At 48.6% G+C, this 19623-nt stretch overlaps 1 protein-coding gene across 1 annotated transcript; it reads left to right on the forward strand.

Annotated features, from left to right (window-relative positions):
• The first annotated feature begins 1413 nt into the window (after nucleotides 1-1413).
• CHPF2 (chondroitin polymerizing factor 2) lies at nucleotides 1414-9999 on the forward strand. Its single transcript, XM_065398222.1, has 4 exons — nucleotides 1414-2108; nucleotides 5762-6326; nucleotides 6778-6960; nucleotides 8566-9999. The coding sequence occupies exons 1-4, from the start codon at nucleotides 1831-1833 to the stop codon at nucleotides 9826-9828; spliced, it is 2289 nt and encodes a 762-aa protein (XP_065254294.1). The 5' UTR covers nucleotides 1414-1830; the 3' UTR covers nucleotides 9829-9999.
• Nucleotides 10000-19623: the final 9624 nt, after the last annotated feature.

Consider the following 19623-nt stretch of genomic DNA (forward strand, 5'->3'; position numbering starts at 1 on the left):
AGCCGGGCCCCAGCGCAGGGCTGCACGAGTGGGCGGGGCACTGCAGCCGCGGGATCGGGAGGGCGATGGGGCGTGGCTACAAAGCATAGGGAGGGAGCGGCGGCTCTGGGGATGAGACATGCGCACGCGCACCGAATCATAGAGCGCGGAGGAGTGGACAGGGTTCGGAGTACAGAGGGGCAAGCGAGAGACCATAGAGAGAGGAAGAGGAAGGCGCAGGGGGACGGAGAGGGGCTGGCATGAGGCGGCTGAGCTGGCAGCTGTTGGAGCGCTGGCCGGACACGAGCAATGCCAGCCTGACCCAGTCCCCAGGGCTGCTGCTGCCTGGCCGACACAGCGCCCGTGTGAGGCGAGTCAGGCAGGGAGCGGCGCCGGGCCTGGGCTCCTGCGGGGAGAGCATCTGACAGGTACCGGGGAGCGGCCCCAGCAGGGCAAGTCCTAAGCAGGCGGGGAGGCCAGGCGCTGGGCTGGGGGCCACGCAGAGCTTTCCCGAGCCCCTCGCTTCCATCCTTCGCTGGAGCAGGGCGGCCCCATCGTGTCCGTGAGACTGGGACTCCTCCAGCCCCCCTCCCTCAGGGCAGAACCGGGAACGCTTCTCGAGGGCCAGCCCTTGCACGGGGGCCAGGGCTGCATATCGCTCAGGCCTCAGCAGGACACGCTTCGTCCTCACACGGCGTCTTGCCGATGGGATTCAGCCCTGCCTGGGAGGAACTCTAGGGAAAAAAGGAGAACGCTTTCTCCGGGCCCTAGTCCATCTTTTGCCTCTCTGATGAAGCTACCAGCTAAGGCCTGGGTGCTGATGCTCGTTATGTTGAACACATTTGTTCAATAAGAGTTGCACTGGAACATAGGCTTTAGGCGTAGAAAGCCCAATATCGTCACCCAGCCAGTCCCCCCAGCCTGGGGCTGCACTGGAACTTGTACCTTAAGGGGAAAATCCCCTGTAGCCCATGTCCCTCCACTACCTATGCTAAGGTCCTCATCTTTTCCTACTGCAGGAAGCACTGGCCAATCTCCCTGGCATTGTCTCAGAAGTGGAGCTTCTGACCTCTCTTCTAGCAGGGGGTGAATGGTAATCCCAGCTCTGGAGTTCAGGGTATCCTAACCTTAATCTGAGTCTGCACAGTTGTCACTGAGGCAGATTCAATCCTGCAGTTCTGGCTGTTCAGTTTCCCTCTCTTTAGGTAGCCTGGATGGGACCATCAAAAGTGCAGCAGCTGGGAACCAAGAAACAAGCAGGTGGGACAGGCTCTCGTGCTGTTAGCCTGAGTCATCACTGAGATACTGTCCACCAGCTGCAAAGGGTCAGTGTTTCATGTTGCCAGATGTTATTCCAAGGGACCTGAGCATTGGTTTCTTTCTCCCTCTGCTCTTAAGGCTACTGTACTTAGAAGTTCAGGAAACTTTCTGATTCCATCCCATGTGAGAAGTGTTTGTATCTTGAAGTCCCTGGAGTTGACTGGATCCACAGATCTCAGGGCTGGAGCCCTCTCTGCCTCACCTATCAAGGAGCTGGGAATGACTCCCCATATCTCCAGGCATGGACACTACCTGGGGCTCATTTAATTCTCTTTTCAACATGAGCCATATTGCCAAATTCTCTGAACTTTATGGTTTATCTCTGACATTGTTACACACCCATGACTGGGCTAGATCTGTGGCCTACTACTGCCTTTAAGTGGGAAATCGTGCCTCTCATGCTTCTGGATCACTGTTTTCTAGCTCTCTCAGGTTCTGGTGCATTTCTAGATCTCCCTTTGTTCAGATTTTTTGTGATTCTAGATACTTCCTTGTTGAAGATTCTGCATATTGTTTCATGATAGCTCTGCCATGCGTCTGGCTACTCTCCTTGCCTTCCTGCGGCCTGCTCTGCCACTCATCCTGGGCCTCTCCTTGGGATGCAGTCTAAGTCTGCTGCGTGTCTCCTGGATCCAGAGTGATGGGGAGGATACTTGCATGGACACAGGGGTAAATAATGGGCTGTTTGCTGGGAAAATGCAGCAGGACTCTGTTGCTGGAGGAAGGTCAAGCCAGAATGATGAGGACTTCAAACCCAGGATTGTTCCCTACTACCGAGACCCCAACAAGCCTTACAAGAAAGTGCTCAGGTAAGAGACGCTCCTTTTGAGCAAGTCATTGTGAGGTGAAGGTGACCGCCTATGTCTAACATGTGGGTCCCATCAGCTCTTAGGGGCTAACCAGGGTCAGACTGCGTTAGTTGGTTGAAACTATAATTAAATATGGTATAATATTTACTGGAAGATTATGATGTGATGGGGTATAACCAGCACAGTTTCTCCAAAAGAAAATTGTCTCCCACTAGTATATTAGAATTCTTTGAACATGGAAAAGTAGCAGATAAAGAGAAGCGGTTGACAACTTATTTGAACTTTCAAAATGGCTTTGATAAGATGCCTCACAAAATGCTACTAAAGAAATTAAATAGTCCAGGGGTGAGAGGCAAAGCCTTCTCATGGATCAAACACTGGCTAGGAGAAAGAAAACAAAGGAGAACGAATAAGTAGTCAGTATTCACCATGACAAAAAGCTAATAGCCAGGGCCTCAAGGTTCCATCCTAGGATCTATATTGTTTAATATATTTATTAATGTTCTGGAAAGGAGGGTTTGTAGAAGAGTGCATTCGCGGCAGGCGTGCCCCCTCATCAGTGGATGTGGCATAGCAGGCACCTTCCCTGATTGGTGGCCCCTATTTATAACTGCTCTGCCCCGCAGTTTCTGTCTTCCCATAACTCAGCTCTGGCCAGGTCATTATTTAGTGCCACACCTTTCAGGGTAGCAAAAAGCCCAAAAAATAAAATGTCCAATTGCTCCATTTAGTCCAGGGATCGGCAACCTTTGGCACACAGCCCATCGGGGAAATCCACTGGCGGGCTGGGATGGTTTGTTTATCCGCAGCATCCGCAGGCGGCCAGCACATCCCTCAACCCACACCACTTCCCGCCGCCCCCATTGGCCTGGAACAGCGAACGGCGGCCAGTGGGAGCTGCGATTGGCCGAACCTGCGGACGCTGCTGGTAAACAAAGTGGCCCGGCCTGCCAGCGGATTTCCCTGATGGGCCGCGTGCCAAAGGTTGCCGATCCCTGATCTAGTCTGTTGCATTTGGTCCTGGTCCCAGTGGTTCATATGCCCTTTCCTCAGGACTTCCAGTCATCTATTCCCTTCTTAGAGGCTTCACCAGTGGTTGTAGGGGAATCCAGGCCTGCTTCTTCAGTGGGTTCCAGCAGGCAAGTCAAGGTTCAATCCCTCAAACTTCTTGCTGCCGTTTCCCTGGACTGTTTCATACTAAGCCTGTAAGGAGGCCTGTCCCACAACCTTTGTGAGTTCACCCTTCTTGCAGGGCTAGGACTCTCAGCACTCCCTCCTGGAATCCCCCAATAAATGCCAAAGTAAAAGTGTAAGCTTAAACCCCCTTCTACCCTCCTTAGGCTTGATATTTTATTCCTCTCTTAGTCGTCAATTGAATGTCTGCTAGGGCTGTTTCCATTCTCTAATCCCAGGGAGCAACTGCAGAGTTCCTACCTCTCTCCCTGCAGCCCCCTTCATCTTCTTATGCTTTACAGTGAAGCGGACTCATCTACTGAGTATAACCATCACCTACTATATTCCCCATACATCCATGCCACTACACTCTCTTACCTTGCTGAGAATCCTTAAAAAATGTAGTGGAGCTTTTTTTAATGTTGCCTCACTTTCCTGAAACACTCACTAAGCCCCTCATACTAAATTCAGCTGTCACCCCTTCTGCCACAGACTTCCTCTGTTTATACTGACCCCAGTTCCTCTCCCAGTTAGGATACATCAGTCGTCGTGACTGGCCCACCCTGCAGGTGTGGCCGGGCACTTTTTAATTGAGCTCCCAAGATCCAGTTTTAACCCTTTTCATTACAGTGTTGGGTAGACACCCCACCATAGGGATGAGCAGTAAAGTACCAAAATTTGCAGATGACATCGTTATTTTTATTAGTCACTTTTGAGCAAGTCATTGTGAGGTGAAGGTGACCGCCTATGTCTAACATGTGGGTTCCATCAGCTCTTACGGGCTAAACAGGGTCAGACTGGGTTAGTTGGTGAAACTATAATTAAATATAGTATAATAAAATGGCTGGAAGATTATGATGTGACAGTGTATAGCCAGCACAATTTCTCCAAAGGAAAATTGTCTTTTCAGACCATGAAAAACTTCAGAGAGCCTGTATCAAGCTAGATGAATGGGCAACATAATGGCAAATTGAATTCAATGTTGCTAACTGCAAAGCAGTACACATTGGAGGGGAAAAAATAATCTACTCATAATTTACACAGTTCAAAATCCATTCAGGAAAGTAACCTGGTGTCATTCTAGACAGCTGCATGGAGATCTCTGCTCAGTCTGCAGGTGCAGTCACAAAAAGCAAACAAGATGTTCAGTTACGTCAGGAATGGAGAATAGTAAAAAATTAATGCATTTCTATAAATCAATGACATGGCCTCATCTGGGTACTGTGTGCAGCACATTGTAGAATAGAGGGGGTTCAGAGAAGGAAGACCAGAATGATTAGGTGATTGGGGGGGGGGGGGGGTGAAATCTTCTCCTATGAAATGGCTGAAAAGTTGGGACTGTTACCTCATAAAGGAGACAAGTGGGGACATGATTAAAGTATATAAAATAATGAGGGGTCTAAAGCAAGATCAGCAACTTCTGTTCTCCCTGTCTCAAAACACAAGAAAAAAGGGGACATTCAATTAAATTAAAAGGTGGGAAATTCAAAACTAATCAAAGGAAATGCTTTTCACTCAATGCCACAGGATGTCAATGAGGCCGAACTTCTTATAGTGCTAACATAAATTTTGGAAGAAGTATTTAACCTCATGCTTCAGGGTTTAAACCAGTCAAACTACTAGTGATTAAAAGGCTACTTGCAGCTTCCTCTGAAACCTGTGGTGCTGGCCATCATCAGAGACAGGATAGTGGACCAGATGGACCTCGGGTCTGATCCAGTCTGGCAATTTCTATGTTCCTAGTACTTGAATAGGAAACAGAGGCTGCAGGGAGCAGTGTGTGTGTGTGTGGGGGGGGGGCCCTTGGTAGTGAGTGCACTCTCCATTTAGTGAGTGCTGATCCCAATGCTATCATGTGGCACTAAGGGGTGCTATACTGCTGGGTGGGTAGATCTCTCGGGGTCAGTTTCCCCTCTAAGTCAGTGCTGCCAGACTGATATCTTTCAGGTATGATATAAAAGCAAGATCTTGATCATTTGTGGTCATTAAAGATCCTGTGGCACTTTTTCAGGAGTCAAGATGTGATCGCCAGGGTATCCAAGGATCTCTCATATATTTACATTTTGCCCCCTTGAACTTCCCCCCGTACAATTTCTATTGAATGCAATAGTTAGCTTCACTTCTTGCCCTAAACTGTTGTTCAGCGTTGCTGTGTGGCTGTTAAACCACTGCTACATCCCAGCCCAGAGGGGGCAGTCTTTCATTAGTGGGTGATGCCATCTCTCTGTATAGCTGGATACAAGCGTTAGGATGCTAACTAGCCTTGGTTTCCGTGAAGTAGGAAGGTGCCTTAAAAATGTGAGATCATTAGTAATGTGTCCAGCTGAGCCCTAAGTCAGAGCTTTGAAAGGAATCAGATTACTTGAAACCTCAATTGTGGGTATGGGTGCCCCCTCTGCCTCTGATGCGAGCATAAGGATAGATCTGTTTCATTCCCTTCTCCCAGCTGCTTGTGTTGTAACCATGGCTTTTCCCTGCAGGACTCGCTATATCCAGACAGAGCTGGGCTTCCATGAACGGCTCTTTGTGGCTGTGCTCACCTCCAAGGCAACCATGAACACACTGGCTGTGGCAGTGAACAAGACAGTGGCCCATCACTTCCCACACCTGCTGTACTTTACAGGGTTGCGCAGCGCCAAGGTGCCTCATGGTATGGCGCTGGTGTCACATGGGGACGAACGCCCAGTCTGGCTGATGTATGAGACCATGCGCTACATCCATCAGCACTTTGGGGGTGACTATGACTGGTTCTATGTCATGCAGGATGACACCTATGCCCAGGCCGAGCAGATCAAGACCCTGGTGACGCACCTAAGCATTAATCAGGATGTTTACCTGGGACGGGCTGAGGAGTTCATTGGGGGGGATGAACAGGCCCGCTACTGCCATGGTGGCTTTGGCTACTTGGTTTCCCGGAGCCTGCTGCTCAAGTTGCATCGGCATCTGGACAGCTGCCGTAATGAGATTCTCAGTGTGCGCCCGGATGAGTGGCTGGGACGCTGCATCATCGACTTCCTGGGCATCAGCTGTGTCTCCCAGCACCAGGTATTGTCCTTCCAGGGGCTAGGGCACAGCCTCAACCCAATAGACTCCACACCCTCACATGCCTGTGCCATAGGGCAAAGGGGTGAGTGCCTCCAAATCTATGTTGTGAAGTACTGGGCAGAAAGGAGGTGTGGGGTAGCAGCATGGGACAAGAGACCAGTCTTCACCCTCAGCACTTGGGAGGTGGAGCTAGACTGACATTTGAGAGAACAGATTTAGTCAGATTTCATCTATTTCACAATTTTTCAAGGAGGTGGGAGGCAGCCTGGGATAGAAAGAACAAGGAGATCTGGATTCTCCTCTGATATATGAAGTGAGGAGTGGAGGGTGAAACCCACTTCCATGCCCAAGTGTTTGTCTCTCTGGGTCTCACCACCCTCGGAATGAGTGGGTGGGGGAGGGAGGACCCAGTGTGAGTGTCAGGGTTCCTAACTAGTCTCCTCCATTTCAGGGCCAGCATTACCGCTCCTATGAACTGGCCAAAAATGCAGACCTAGAGAAGGAGGAGGGTGAGGACTTCCAGGCGGCACTCACTGTGCACCCTGTCTCTGAGGGGACCCTCATGTACCGATTGCACAAGCATTTCAGCAGGATCCAGCTGGACAGAGCCTACCAGGAGATCCAACAACTCCAGGTATCTGAGTGGGGGAATACCGACAGGGAACCTGAGGCAGAGATGGAGTGTGAGGTCAGACAGGATCTCTTCCCCCCTCCCCCCCCCCAGGGTTTATGGGGGAACAGAGAATCTCTGACAGCTAGGCAGTGGCAGATTCCTCTATGGAAATACCACACCCTCCTCATGCAGGGGCTATCAGAATCACTACTGTCCTGCACCACCAAGGATTCAGGAAGCTCTAGGTAGGGAGGCGGGATCAGGCCATTTGCCCCTCTGGGGTGAAGAGGGGGGCAGGAAGCGGGACCAGACCACTTGCCTCTCTAGGAGAAGAGCATCTTCAGACACTGACTCGCCAGCCTAGTGAGGAGGGCTTTAAATTAGATTCAAAGGGGGCAGTTGACAAAAGCCCACAAGCAGGTATTATAAAAAAAAAAAAAAAAAAAAAAAAAAGTGACCTTAAAAGAGGGCTAGATGTTGGGAGCGGGGGATGAAAATTACAATAGGGTCATAGGAACAACAAGAGGGAAAACAGTGAAGGAATCTGCTCAACATTATAGATGTCTATACACAAAAGCAAGGAGTATGGAGAGTAAACAGGAAGAACTGGATGTTATAGTACACTAGCTAAATTATGACTTAGTTGGCATCAGACTTGGTGGGATAAATCTCATGACTGGAATATTGGTATAGGGGGTATAGCTTGTTCAGGAAGGAAAGATGGGGAGAAAGGGAGGAAATGTTGCATTACACATCGAGAATACATACACTTGTTCTGAGTCCACAAGGAGGTAAGAGGCAGATAAGTTGAAAGCGTCTGGGTGAAGATAAAAGGGAAACAAAACGGGCAATGTCATGGTAGGATTTGAGTTAGAAAAATCAAATGGAAGAGTACAAAATGGGGAATAACTGACTAGGTGGTAGGATTGCTGAAAAGTATCTGGGGGTTATAGTGGATTATAAATTCAATATGAGCCAATAATGGGATGCAGTTGTGAAAAGGCTAATATTCTGGGATGTAGTAATAGGAGTGTCATGTGTAACACATGGGAGATATTTGTCCCGCTCTACTTGGCACTGGTGAGGCCTCGGCTGGAGTACTGTGCCCAGTGTTGGGTGCCACACTTTAGGAAAGATGTGAACAAATTAGAGTTCAGAGAAGAGCAATAAAAAGGATAAAATATTTAGAAAACCTGAGGAAAGATTAAACTGGGCATGTTTACTCTTGAGAAAAGAAGACCGGGGGTGGGGGGGACCTGATGATAGTCTTCAAATATGTTAAGGGTTGTTATAAAGAGCATGGGGATCAATTGTTCTCCATGTCCACTGAAGGTAGGACAAGAAGTAATGGGCTTAATATCTGCAGCAAGGGAGATTTAGGTTAGATATTAGAAAAAACTTTCTGATTATAAGGGTAGTTAAGCTCTGGAACAGGCTTCCAAGGAAGGTGGTGGAATCCCTGTCATTGGACGTATTTAAGAACAAGTTGGACAAACGCCTGTCAGGGATTGTCTAGGGATATTCTTCGTCCTGCCTCAGTGTGGGGGACTGGACTAGGTGACTTCTCAAGGTCCTTTCCAGCCCTATACCTATGATTCTATAAATAGGAGTGTACTTTCTTCACAGATGCAGATCAGGAACCTGACATCGCTGACTCCAGCCCGCGAGGGTGGGCTGACGTGGCCCATAGGCATCAATGCTCCCTTTGTCCCCAAATCCCGCTTTGAGGTGATCAGCTGGGACTACTTCACAGAGCAGCACCTCTTCTCCTGCCCCGATGGCTCCCCCAAATGTGAGCTGGCTGGAGCCAGCAAGGCCGATGTTAGTGACATCATTGAGGCAGCGCTCCAGCAGCTCAACAGCCGCTACCAGCCCCAGCTTCGTTTCTACAAGCAACAATTGCTGAATGGCTACCGGCGCTTTGACCCCACACGGGGCATGGAGTACATGCTGGACCTCTTGCTGGAGGCTGTAACCCAGAAGGGCCACAGCCATGTTCTGGCTAAGCGGGTGAGTCTAGTGCGACCCCTCAGCAAGGTGGAGATCATCCCCATGCCCTATGTGACAGAGGCTACACGCGTGCAGCTGGTGCTGCCCCTGACCGTGCAGGAGCTGGACTTTGTCAGCAACTTCCTAGACATGTTTGCCATGAACACGCTGGACACACATGACAACGCCCTGCTAACCCTGCTCTTCATCTACCAGCCTTATGATGCTCAGCGGGTCAGCCAGCTGGATGTCTTTGCTGGGGTCAAAGCTATGGTGGGAGAGCTTGAAAAACGCTATGCAGAGGTGAAAATCCCCTGGATCAGCGTCAAAACCGAGGTGCCATCCCAGGTGAAGCTCATGGACATAGTGTCGAAGAAGCACCCTGTGGACACCCTCTTCTTCTTGGCCAGCGTTTGGACAGAGGTTAACACGGAGTTCCTGAATCGCTGCCGCATGAACACCATCAGCAACTGGCAGGTCTTCTTTCCAATGCACTTCCAGGAGTTCAACCCAGTGCTGATGTACCATGGCGAGCAGGCCGCCTCCTCCAGCACCGACTTCCTGAGGGATGGGCACTTTGACCGTCATGCCTTTGCTGAGGCTTGCTTCTACAACTCTGACTACATGGCAGCACGCACCAAGCTGGCGGCTGACATTTTGGACCGGGATGAAGTGCTGGAGAGCATGGAAGTATTTGATGTCTTCCTTCGCTACTCCGGCCTGCACCTGTTCCGGGCTGTGGAGCCAGGGCTGGTGCAGAAATATATGCTGAGGAGCTGCAACCCCCGGCTGAGCGAGGAACTGTATCACCGCTGTGTGCTCAGTAACCTGGAAGGGCTCTCCTCCCGCTCGCACCTGGCCATGGCCCTCTTTGAGCAGGAACAGGCCAATAGCACCTGAAGGACCAGAAGCTGCCAGTGGTTCTCCAGCACCTTAATACTTGCACCTTCCACCCTCCTTCCCAGCCCCAGTCCTGCCCTGGGAAAAATGGGTGCGTGAGGCCAAGGGGCGGGCAGGGCAATTGGAAAATTTGGTTTAATAGGAAAAGTGATTAAAGTTTCTTCCCATGCAAATTAACTTGGTTGCTCACAAATTATCACAAGTCTCTTCTCATTCACAACTATGGTACAGTGACACTCCCACAGAGTGGGTTGTGGGCGTGAGGGGGATGGAATTATAAGATTACGGCCAGTCTATACTTAGCCACATAAAGCTCACCCAAAGCGCTGTACCACAGGAGTAAATAAGAGACCTGAATCAGAATAAGAATGCCTTGACTGCATATTAATGTATGCACTGTCCCCATTCTCTCTGACACACTTGGATTCCCTGATGTGTTCACTGCTGCAATCATACAAACACCTCTTGAACCCTGGCTTGTTAGTGCTTGTTAGTGTAGTGTTTTCCTCTTGGGATTCCTATTCTTTCACTCTATTAAGATGCAGCTTTCCTAGGCCAATGCTGAATGTTCACTTTAGAGCCCGGGGGGGGGAAATTGCCAGCTGCCCTCACCATAGGGTGACCCTGTACTAAATCTGAATGTCAACTAATTTAAATGCAGTGTATTTGTAGCTGTCAGTCCCAGGATAGTAGAGAGACAAGGTGGGTGAGGTAATCTTTTATTGGACCAACTTCTGGGGTGAGGAAGACAAACTTTTGAGCCAAACAGAGCTCTTCGTCAGGTGAAGAGGAACTCCGTGTGGCTCGAAAGTTTGTGTTTCTCACCAACAGAAGTTGCTCCAGTAAAAGATATTACCTCACCCAACTAAGTAAAATATCTTACCGAAGTAATGGACCCAGTGAGGTTGAGCAAACACTTGCCTAGTCCCATTCAGGTGTGTGTTTGTCAACAGCCGGACATGGCTGGTGAACACGCATGGAAGGGGACATAGGGGAGTACAGGCATATAGAGTGTAATGACTTCGGGACAGTGGGAGCCTGATCAAAGGTATATGGACAAGGGGCTAGAATATGAGTCTTACAGCGATTCAGTCTTTTAGAATGGCTGCATGGCTGCCCTCCACCCCGCTGCAGCCCGATTCAGGCTGCATAAAGTGATGCATTAGCTGCTTTCTGCTGCTTCTCTTCTGTCCTATCTAGATTATTATACTGTGCTTTTTACTATGGTGTCTAATACCTTCTCTCTGAAGCTTCATAGGGTGGGGCAGTTTTTCAGATGTACACAAGGGTATCCCAAGAGGGATTGAATTTTGGGCATTGAATTGGTATCTGGCTGCTTCTCCTGCTCTCTGCCCCTTCTCCAGTTGGAAAGAGACTTTCCCTGGGCCTTTTCCTGAGATGAGGGGGTATGCACTTGCCACTCTGCTCCTTCTCTATAACTGTTGAGAGCAAGCCCCCATCACTCATTCAATGGTGGTTATAGATGGTAACTCCTCATCCACTGTAAATGGGATGCCCATCTGATGACATCAGATGCCCAGCTGCTGAGACTGTCAGCTTATACTGGGGCTTATGTGAGCTTCACAATACCCATGGAGACCTGTTAGAACAGCAGTTCTCAAACTTTTGTACTGGTGACCCCTTTCACATAGAAAGCCTCTGAGTGCGACCCTGATAAATTAAAAACACTTTTTGTATATTTAACACCATTATAAATGCTGGAGGAAAAGCAGGGTGTGGGGTGGAGGCTGACAGCTTGTGACCCCCCCCCCCATGTAAGAACCTTGTGACCCACTGAGTGGTCCCAACCCCCAGTTTGAGAACCCTATCTTAGAATATTATACCTCAAATGCTACAGACCTTTGATTTGATTGTTAACCTTGCTAGTAGCTAGGCTGTTCACTCATCTGGGAAAGGAGAGAGAGAGAGTGTGTGTGTGTGTGTGTGTGTGTGAGAGAGAGAGAGAGAGAGAGACTGACTAGTTCCTCTGCAGAATGGATAGCTGCCATGGCTGCTGTGTGCACTGCGCTCATGACACGGCACTACAGGGGTCGGGTTACCCTATGGTGAAGGCAGCTGGCAATTCTTTTTCCTCTCTGGGCTCTAAAGTGAACATTCTGAACTGGTTTCAGAGTAGCAGCCATGTTAGTCTGTATCCGCAAAAAGAACAGGAGTACTTGTGGCACCTTAGAGACTAACAAATTTATTAGAGCATAAGCTTTCATGGGCTACAGCATCCGATGAAGTGGGCTGTAGCCCACGAAAGCTTATGCTCTAATAAATTTGTTAGTCTCTAAGGTGCCACAAGTACTCCTGTTCTTTATTCTGAACTGGGCTAGGGAATAACAAAATATACTGAGCTAGCGAAGCTGGTGTACAGCCACCTAAGTTAGTTAGCTGTGTTGCTGCGGGTGTATTTTTTTTCACACCCCTGACTAGCATAGCTATGCCAGTATGAGGCACATAAGGCCATGACTACACTACAAACTGGCTGACACAAGTTATGTCATTGTCGTGGAAGAGTGCAGGGCCACTAATCACCTGCTATGCAGGACTGTGACTCTCAGCAACGTGCCGGACACAGTGGATGGATTTGCAGCAATAGGTTTCTCAAACAGCAGTGGGGCAATAGCCTGCACACAAACTCCTATTTTCACAATTTAGTCTTAAATCAATTTTCACCTCTATACAATTTCAGACAGAATTATTGGCACTTATAGTGTCTGACCATACATTTATGTCAGACAATAACAGACAAGACAGAATTGGTAAATGGGCCCAAGTTACCACATTCTGCGGCATTAAGAAGTACTTCCATCTTACATGATAGTTGTCGCCTTCTCTGATCCCTTGATCTGGTCCTTCAGTCCCGTTCTTCAGTTTCTACTCCAGTGTATATCCAGTTTGGGCCCAGGTTCACTAAGATCTTTTATACATTTCTTCTTAATCTTGATCTGATTGGGTTGTAGCATATCAGTCCTTTGGATTTTAGGTAACCCATATATTATGTATGCTCAAGCTTCAGTTACCCAATGACTGATAAAATTTGTGGATGGCAAAAAGATTGGCGGAGTGGTAGATGAGGACAGGACAGTCACACAGAGTGATCTGGATCACTTAGTAAACTGGGTCCATTCAAATAAAATGCAGGCCATACCTACAGAGTGGAGGACTGTTTCCTGGAAAGTAGTGACAGAACAGGATTTAGGGGCCACCGTGGACAAGCAACAGAACAGGAGTTCCCAGTGTGATCCGGTGACAAAAAATGCTAATGCAATCCTTGAATGCATAAACAGGGAGTGATGAGTTGGAGCAAGGAGGTGAGTTTACCTTTGTGTACACTGTTAATGAGATCAATACTAGAATACTCCATACAGTTCTGGTATCCACATTTTTAGAAGGATGTTGAAAAATCGAAGCAGCTGCAGAAAAGAACCACAACAATAATATAAGGGCTGGAGAACATGCCTTATACTGAGACACTTAATGAGCTCAATCTGTTTAATTTATCAAAAAGACAATTGAGAGGTGACTTGATTACAGTGTTCAAGTACCTCCACAGGGAGGAAAGACTGGGTACTCTAGTAGAGAAAAGCAGAACAAAAAACAGTGTCTTGAAACAAGCCAGACAAGTTCAAATTAGAAATAAGACATAATTTGTTAGCAGTGAGGGTGATTAACCATTGGAACTTGATCGCATTTATAATGTGCAAACAGAATGAAGTCCAGACCAGTAATATATATATATATATATATATACACACACACACACACTTGGTGCTTTAATAGGACCAATTTCACAAAGCTGAAAAAAATATGAGCCAAACCAGCAGGAAAGAAGAATTTAATCGGAAAAATGTAAATGATAATTTGGAATCATTTAAGAATAGTTTACTAGATGCCCAAAAAGCCACAATCGAGGAAAACGGCCATATTGGTTAAAACACTGACCTGGTTTAGAGGGGAAGTGAAGGAAACTATAAAATAGATAACAAATGGAAGAAAGGGAAAGTTGATAGTAATGAATATAAATCAGAAGTTAGGAATTGTAGCGAATTGACAAGGGAATCAAAGGACCCAAGGAGAAATCTATGGCCATCAATGTTAAGGACAATAAGATATATATTAGGAACAAAAATAATCCTATGATATTGGTCCATTACTAGATGGAAATGGTAGAATTATCAATAATAATGCACTAAAGGCTGAAGTGTTCAATAAATATTTCTGTTCTGTATTTGGGGAAGAAAAAGATGATACAGTCTCATCATATAGTGATAACGCATTTTCCATTCCTCTAGTATCTCTGGAGGATGTTAAACAGCAGCTACTAAAGGCAGACATTTTTATATCAGTAGCTCCAGATAACTTACATCTAAGAATTTTAAAAGAGCTGGCTCAGGAGCTCACAGGACTGGAAGAAAGCTAATGTGCCGATTTTTAAAAAGGGTAAACAGGATGACCTGGATAATTATAGGGCTGAGAAAGGAATAACATGATACAATGGCTGGAAGTTGAAGATAGACAAATTCAGACGGGAAACACTGTTATTTTTTAACCATGAGAGTAATTAACCATTGGATCAATTTATCAAGAGTCATAGCGGAGTCACCATCACTGACCATTTTTAAATCAAGATTGGATGTTTTTCTAGAAGATATGCTCTAGATATTATTTTGGGGAAGTTCTATGGCTTGTGTTATACAGGGGGTCAGACAAGATGATCACAATGGTCACTTCAGGCTTTAGATTCTTTCCCCCATTAATTACCACCTTCCACTGGGGATCAGAAGAGTCAGCCCACGAGAGTACCACAAGACATGTACACAAATGCCTGGGGTGCAAGCTCATCCGGCAGTGTATCCCAAGCTGCAAAGGAGCTGTCTGTATACCACTTTCAGTCACATAGTTCACTTAATAAGGTTGAGCTGCAGGCTGCCTTCTTGGCTGGACAGAGGATGGGTGAGCCCCTCGGTCCCAGACAAATGTTCTCAAGCCGTGGACAGTATACCCACTTATGCTGTGTTTTCTTACAGATACTACACCTCAGATCTTTGAGGTATATCTACACAGCCAGTGGCAGCAAGCCTCCCAGCCCAGGTCGACAGAGTGTAGACAGCATTTTGAAGTTGTGGCTTGGTCTGGAGTTCAGACTCTGAAGCCCAGCCTCTTCTCTAGACTTCAGAGCCCAAGCCACAATGTCTTCACAGCTATTAATTGTGAACCCAAGTCTCTTGACCCAGGATGGGAGGCTTACTACCATAGGCTGTGTAGACATACCCTGAGATCCCACAGTGGGGGTCTACTGGGGTTGGCTGCTCCCTCCAATTTGGGGCATCTACACTGATGCCATTTCCAGGACCCATGCATAGACCAATCCCTCATGGAAACATTCTAATAGAATCATAGAATATTAGGGTTGAAAGGGACCTCAGGAGGTCATCTAGTCCAACCCCCTGCTCAAAGCAGGACCAATTCCCAACTAAATCATCCCAGCCAGGGCTTTGTCAAGCCGGGCCTTAAAAACCTCCAAGGAAGGAGACTCCACCACCTCCCTAGGTAACGCATTCCAGTGCTTCACCGCCCTCCTAGTGAAATAGTGTTTCCTAATATCCAACTAGAATTGCTTTAACTCGACCAGATCATATAAACCTTCCAGCGCACTGTCACTTCAAACTTAAGCAGTAGAGTCTTTTTAACTGTTCATAGTCCCCTGTATCAACTCTGTCCATCTGGCTATACACCTCTTATCATTTTGGGACCCTGTCAGGAAGTGAGACAACGGAGCTGGTCTGCAGGATCAACCTTATTCAAATCACAAGCCTTTTAAAGTCACCTATATCCCTCCCTATAGCTCTTTAAATTGGGGCAACAATTTGATATCTAGGCTCCCTGCAGAATTGGCTTCCCATGGTCTCACCCTACTTATCCTTCTATGGGACCTTTTGCTCTTCTGCTTCTCTCCATATGCAGTTCATGCTGATGGTGCTTTTCATGGTTTTCCCGCTCTTCTACCTGGTGCTTTCGCTGCTTTTCCTTATGTTTTTACTGGTTCCTGTGGTCAGCTCACTCCCTTTCGCAGTCCACTAATCTCTGTTGCTCCTGACTGTGGAATCCTTTTGTTGACTCTTACTTGAGACTGACATGGAGACAAGAGGAAAGAGACAACTAAAAGAGTCCACAGCAGCTGTGTGGAGTGCTGGCTTGGGTAAGATGGACTATGTCTTTATCTTTGCTTATCTGTGCTAACCCAAGGATTTCCCATTGCTGCATTCCAGTTGACTAATAAACACTGCTCTGTTTGGAAAAGGCTGTCTGGTGTCACTTCAAATACTTGCTGAGGTACACTGATCCCTGAAGAGTGTAAAAGTCTCTGAATATGAGTCTACCTCAGTTGGACTTGCTGCGCGGAGCTCACAGTGTGAAACAGGACTGCTGGAACCCAGAGGCTCAGGGCTGGTCTACACTACAAAATTAAGTCGACTTAAGTCAACATACAACCACCACAGCAATTAAAGGGATGGTTCACATCCACACTTGCTCCTTCTGTCGGTGGTGCGTGTCCTCACCAGGAGCACTTTCACCAACTGAAGTGGGGCATTGTGGGACACTGACAGCAGGAGCCCAGCAGCTCTGCATGAGGCTCACAGCTACCCCAGCACTGACAGCCCAAGCTGTCAGCCAGACACAGGCTCACAGCAGGTTCCCCCATCCCCCATCCCGGCACTGACTGCCCGAGATATCAGCTGGGCATGGGGCTCATAGCTGGCCCCCCGGCAATGACAGCCCGAGCTGTCAGCCTGGCACAGGACTCACAGCTGCCCCCACCCCCGCCCTGGCACTGACAGCCCGAGCTATCAGCTGGGCATGGGCTCACAGCTGCCCCCCACCATTGGTGTCGGGGCAGAAGGGAGGGCTCAAACTGTCGGTGCTGGGGCAGAAGGGAGGGCTCCCGCTGTCAGCCTCACTGGGGGCTGGCAGCCAACAGGCTGTGTAAGTAACGCAGTGTCTACACCAGGGGTAGGCAACCTATGGCATGGGTGCCCAAGGCGGCATGCGAGCTGATTTTCAGTGTCACACACTGCCCAGGTCCTGGCCACCGGTCTGGGGGACTCTGCATTTTAATTTAATTTTAAATGAAGCGTCTTAAACATTTAAAAAAACTTACTTACTTTACATACAACAATAGTTTAGTTATATATTATAGACTTGTAGAAAGAGACCTTCTAAAAATGTTAAAATGTATGACTGGCATGCGAAACCTTAAATTAGAGTGAATAAATGAAGCTTCGGCACACCACTTCTGAAAGGTTGCCGACCCCTGGTCTACACAGATACTGTGTCGCCCTAACTATAGTGCCATAAGTGTTACGTCTCTCGTGGAGGTGGAGTTATTATGTCGGTGTAGCAGGGGACAGGGTAGCAAGGCAGAAGCTGCATTCTAGGGCAGCCACTGAATAATTAGGTCTCGTGCAGACACTGCACTGCACTGCACTCTATAATTAGGTCTAGTGCAGACACTGAATAATTAGGTCTATGTAAGATGCCTTGTGTTGACCTAACTCTGTACTGTAGACCAGGCCTCAGTCTTGGAGGCATTGAGGTCTCATGGCCTACCGTTAAGTGAGAGTGGGGTCTGGCACACTGAGGGAGTTCCTCCAAGGAACTGTGTAAAAGCTGGGGCATATCACAAGTCCTGTATATCTGTGACAGGGTGGGCAGGAATTGGTGCCTGCTTGGTGGTCAGGGAGGGAGGGATGGTGCAGCCGTGTCAGTGCCTGGTTCCTGGCAGGGGTGTGTGTGTGTGTGTTGGCACCTGGACAATGTCGGGGGAGGGGATGTTAGTGCCTGGTATCTGGCACAGGGCCAGGGAGTATCGGGGGAGGGGTGTTGATGCCCAGTCCCTGGAGGGGAGGGGAACAGGGAGTGGCAAGGGTGCGTGGTGGTGTTCAGTCCCTGGGGGACAGGGAGGAGATGTGAGGGAAGGAAGACTTGTCAGGGCCTGGTCCCTGGTGTGAGGGATGGGGGTGATGCAGGTGAGGGAGGGTTATCAGTTCCCAGCCCCAGGCTAAGGGGGGCAGAGAGGATGTTAGGTGGTGGAGGGATGTCAGTGACTGGCTGAAGGGGGCACAGTGGATGTGGGTTGGAGAGGGGTGTCAGAGCCCAGCTGAGGGGGGCAGGACTGTGGGTGGGGCAGGGGTGTCAGTGCCCAGCTGAGGGGGGCACAGCGGGTGGGGGAGGTGTGTCAGTGCCTGGCTGAGGGGGGCACAGCAGTTGCGGGTGTGGGTGGAGTGTCAGTGCCCGGCTCAGCGGGGCACAGCAGGTGCAGGTGGGGTGGGGTGTCAGTGCCCGGCTGAGGAGTGCACAGTGGGTGGGGGAGGGGTGCCAGTGCCTGGCTGAGGGGAGCAGGGCTGTGGGTGGGGAAGGGGTGTCAGTGCGCATCTGAGTAGGGCAAGGTGGAGCAGGTCCTCAAGGAATCAATTATGAAACACTTAGAGGAGAGGAAAGTGATCAGGAACAGTCAGCATGGATTCACCAAGGGGAAGTCGTGCCTGACTAACCTAATTGCCTTCTATGATGAGATAACTGGCTCTGTGGATGAGGGGAAAGCAGTGGATGTGTTATTCCTTGACTTTAGCAAAGCTTTTGTTACGGTCTCCCACAGTATTCTTGCCGCCAAGTTAAAGAAGTATGGGCTGGATGAATGGACTGTAAGGTGGATAGAAAGCTGGCTAGATCGTCGGGCTCAATGGGTAGTGATCAATGGCTCCATGTCTAGTTGGCAGCCGGTTTCAAGCGGAGTGCCCCAAGGGTCGGTCCTGGGGCCGGTTTTGTTTAATATCTTTATTAGTGATCTGGAGGATGGTGTGGACTGCACTCTCAGCAAGTTTGCAGATGATACTAAACTGGGAGCCATGGTAGATACACTGGAGGGTAGGGTTCGGATACAGAGGGACTTAGACAAATTAGAGGATTGGGCCAAAAAAAACCTGATGAGGTTCAACAAGGACAAGTGCAGAGTCCTGCACTTAGGACGGAAGAATCCTATGCACTGCTACAGACTAGGGACCGAATGGCTAGGTAGCAGTTCTGCAGAAAAGGACCTAGGGGTCACAGTGGACAAGAAGCTGGATATGAGTCAACAGTGTGCTCTTGTTGCCAAGAAGGCTAACGGCATTTTGGGCTGTATAAGTAGGGGCATTGCCAGCAGATCGAGGAACGTGATCGTTCCCCTTTATTCGACATTGGTGAGGCCTCATCTGGAGTACTGTGTCCAGTTTTGGACCCCACACTACAAGAAGGATGTGGAAAAATTGGAAAGAGTCCAGCGGAGGGCAACAAAAATGATTAGGGGTCTGGAGCACATGACTTATGAGGAGAGGCTGAGGGAACTGGGATTGTTTAGTCTCCAGAAGAGAAGAATGAGGGGGGATTTGATAGCTGCTTTCAACTACCTGAGGGGGGGTTCCAAAGAGGATGGAGCTCGGCTGTTCTCAGTGGTGGCAGATGACAGAACAAGGAGCAATGGTCTCAAGTTGCAGTGCGGGAGGTCTAGGTTGGATATTAGAAAACACTATTTCACTAGGAGGGTGGTGAAGCACTGGAATGATGTACCTAGGGAGGTGGTGGAATCTCCTCCTTTAGAGGTTTTTAAGGCCCGGCTTGACAAAGCCCTGGGTGGGATGATTTAGTTGGGAATTGGTCCTGCTTTGAGCAGGGGGTTGGACTAGATGACCTCCTGAGGTCCCTTCCAACCCTGATATTCTATGATTCTATGATTCTAAGGTGTGTGGG

This window comes from Emys orbicularis, chromosome 2 (genome assembly GCF_028017835.1).
Source record: "Emys orbicularis isolate rEmyOrb1 chromosome 2, rEmyOrb1.hap1, whole genome shotgun sequence".
Lineage (NCBI taxonomy): Eukaryota > Metazoa > Chordata > Testudines > Emydidae > Emys > Emys orbicularis.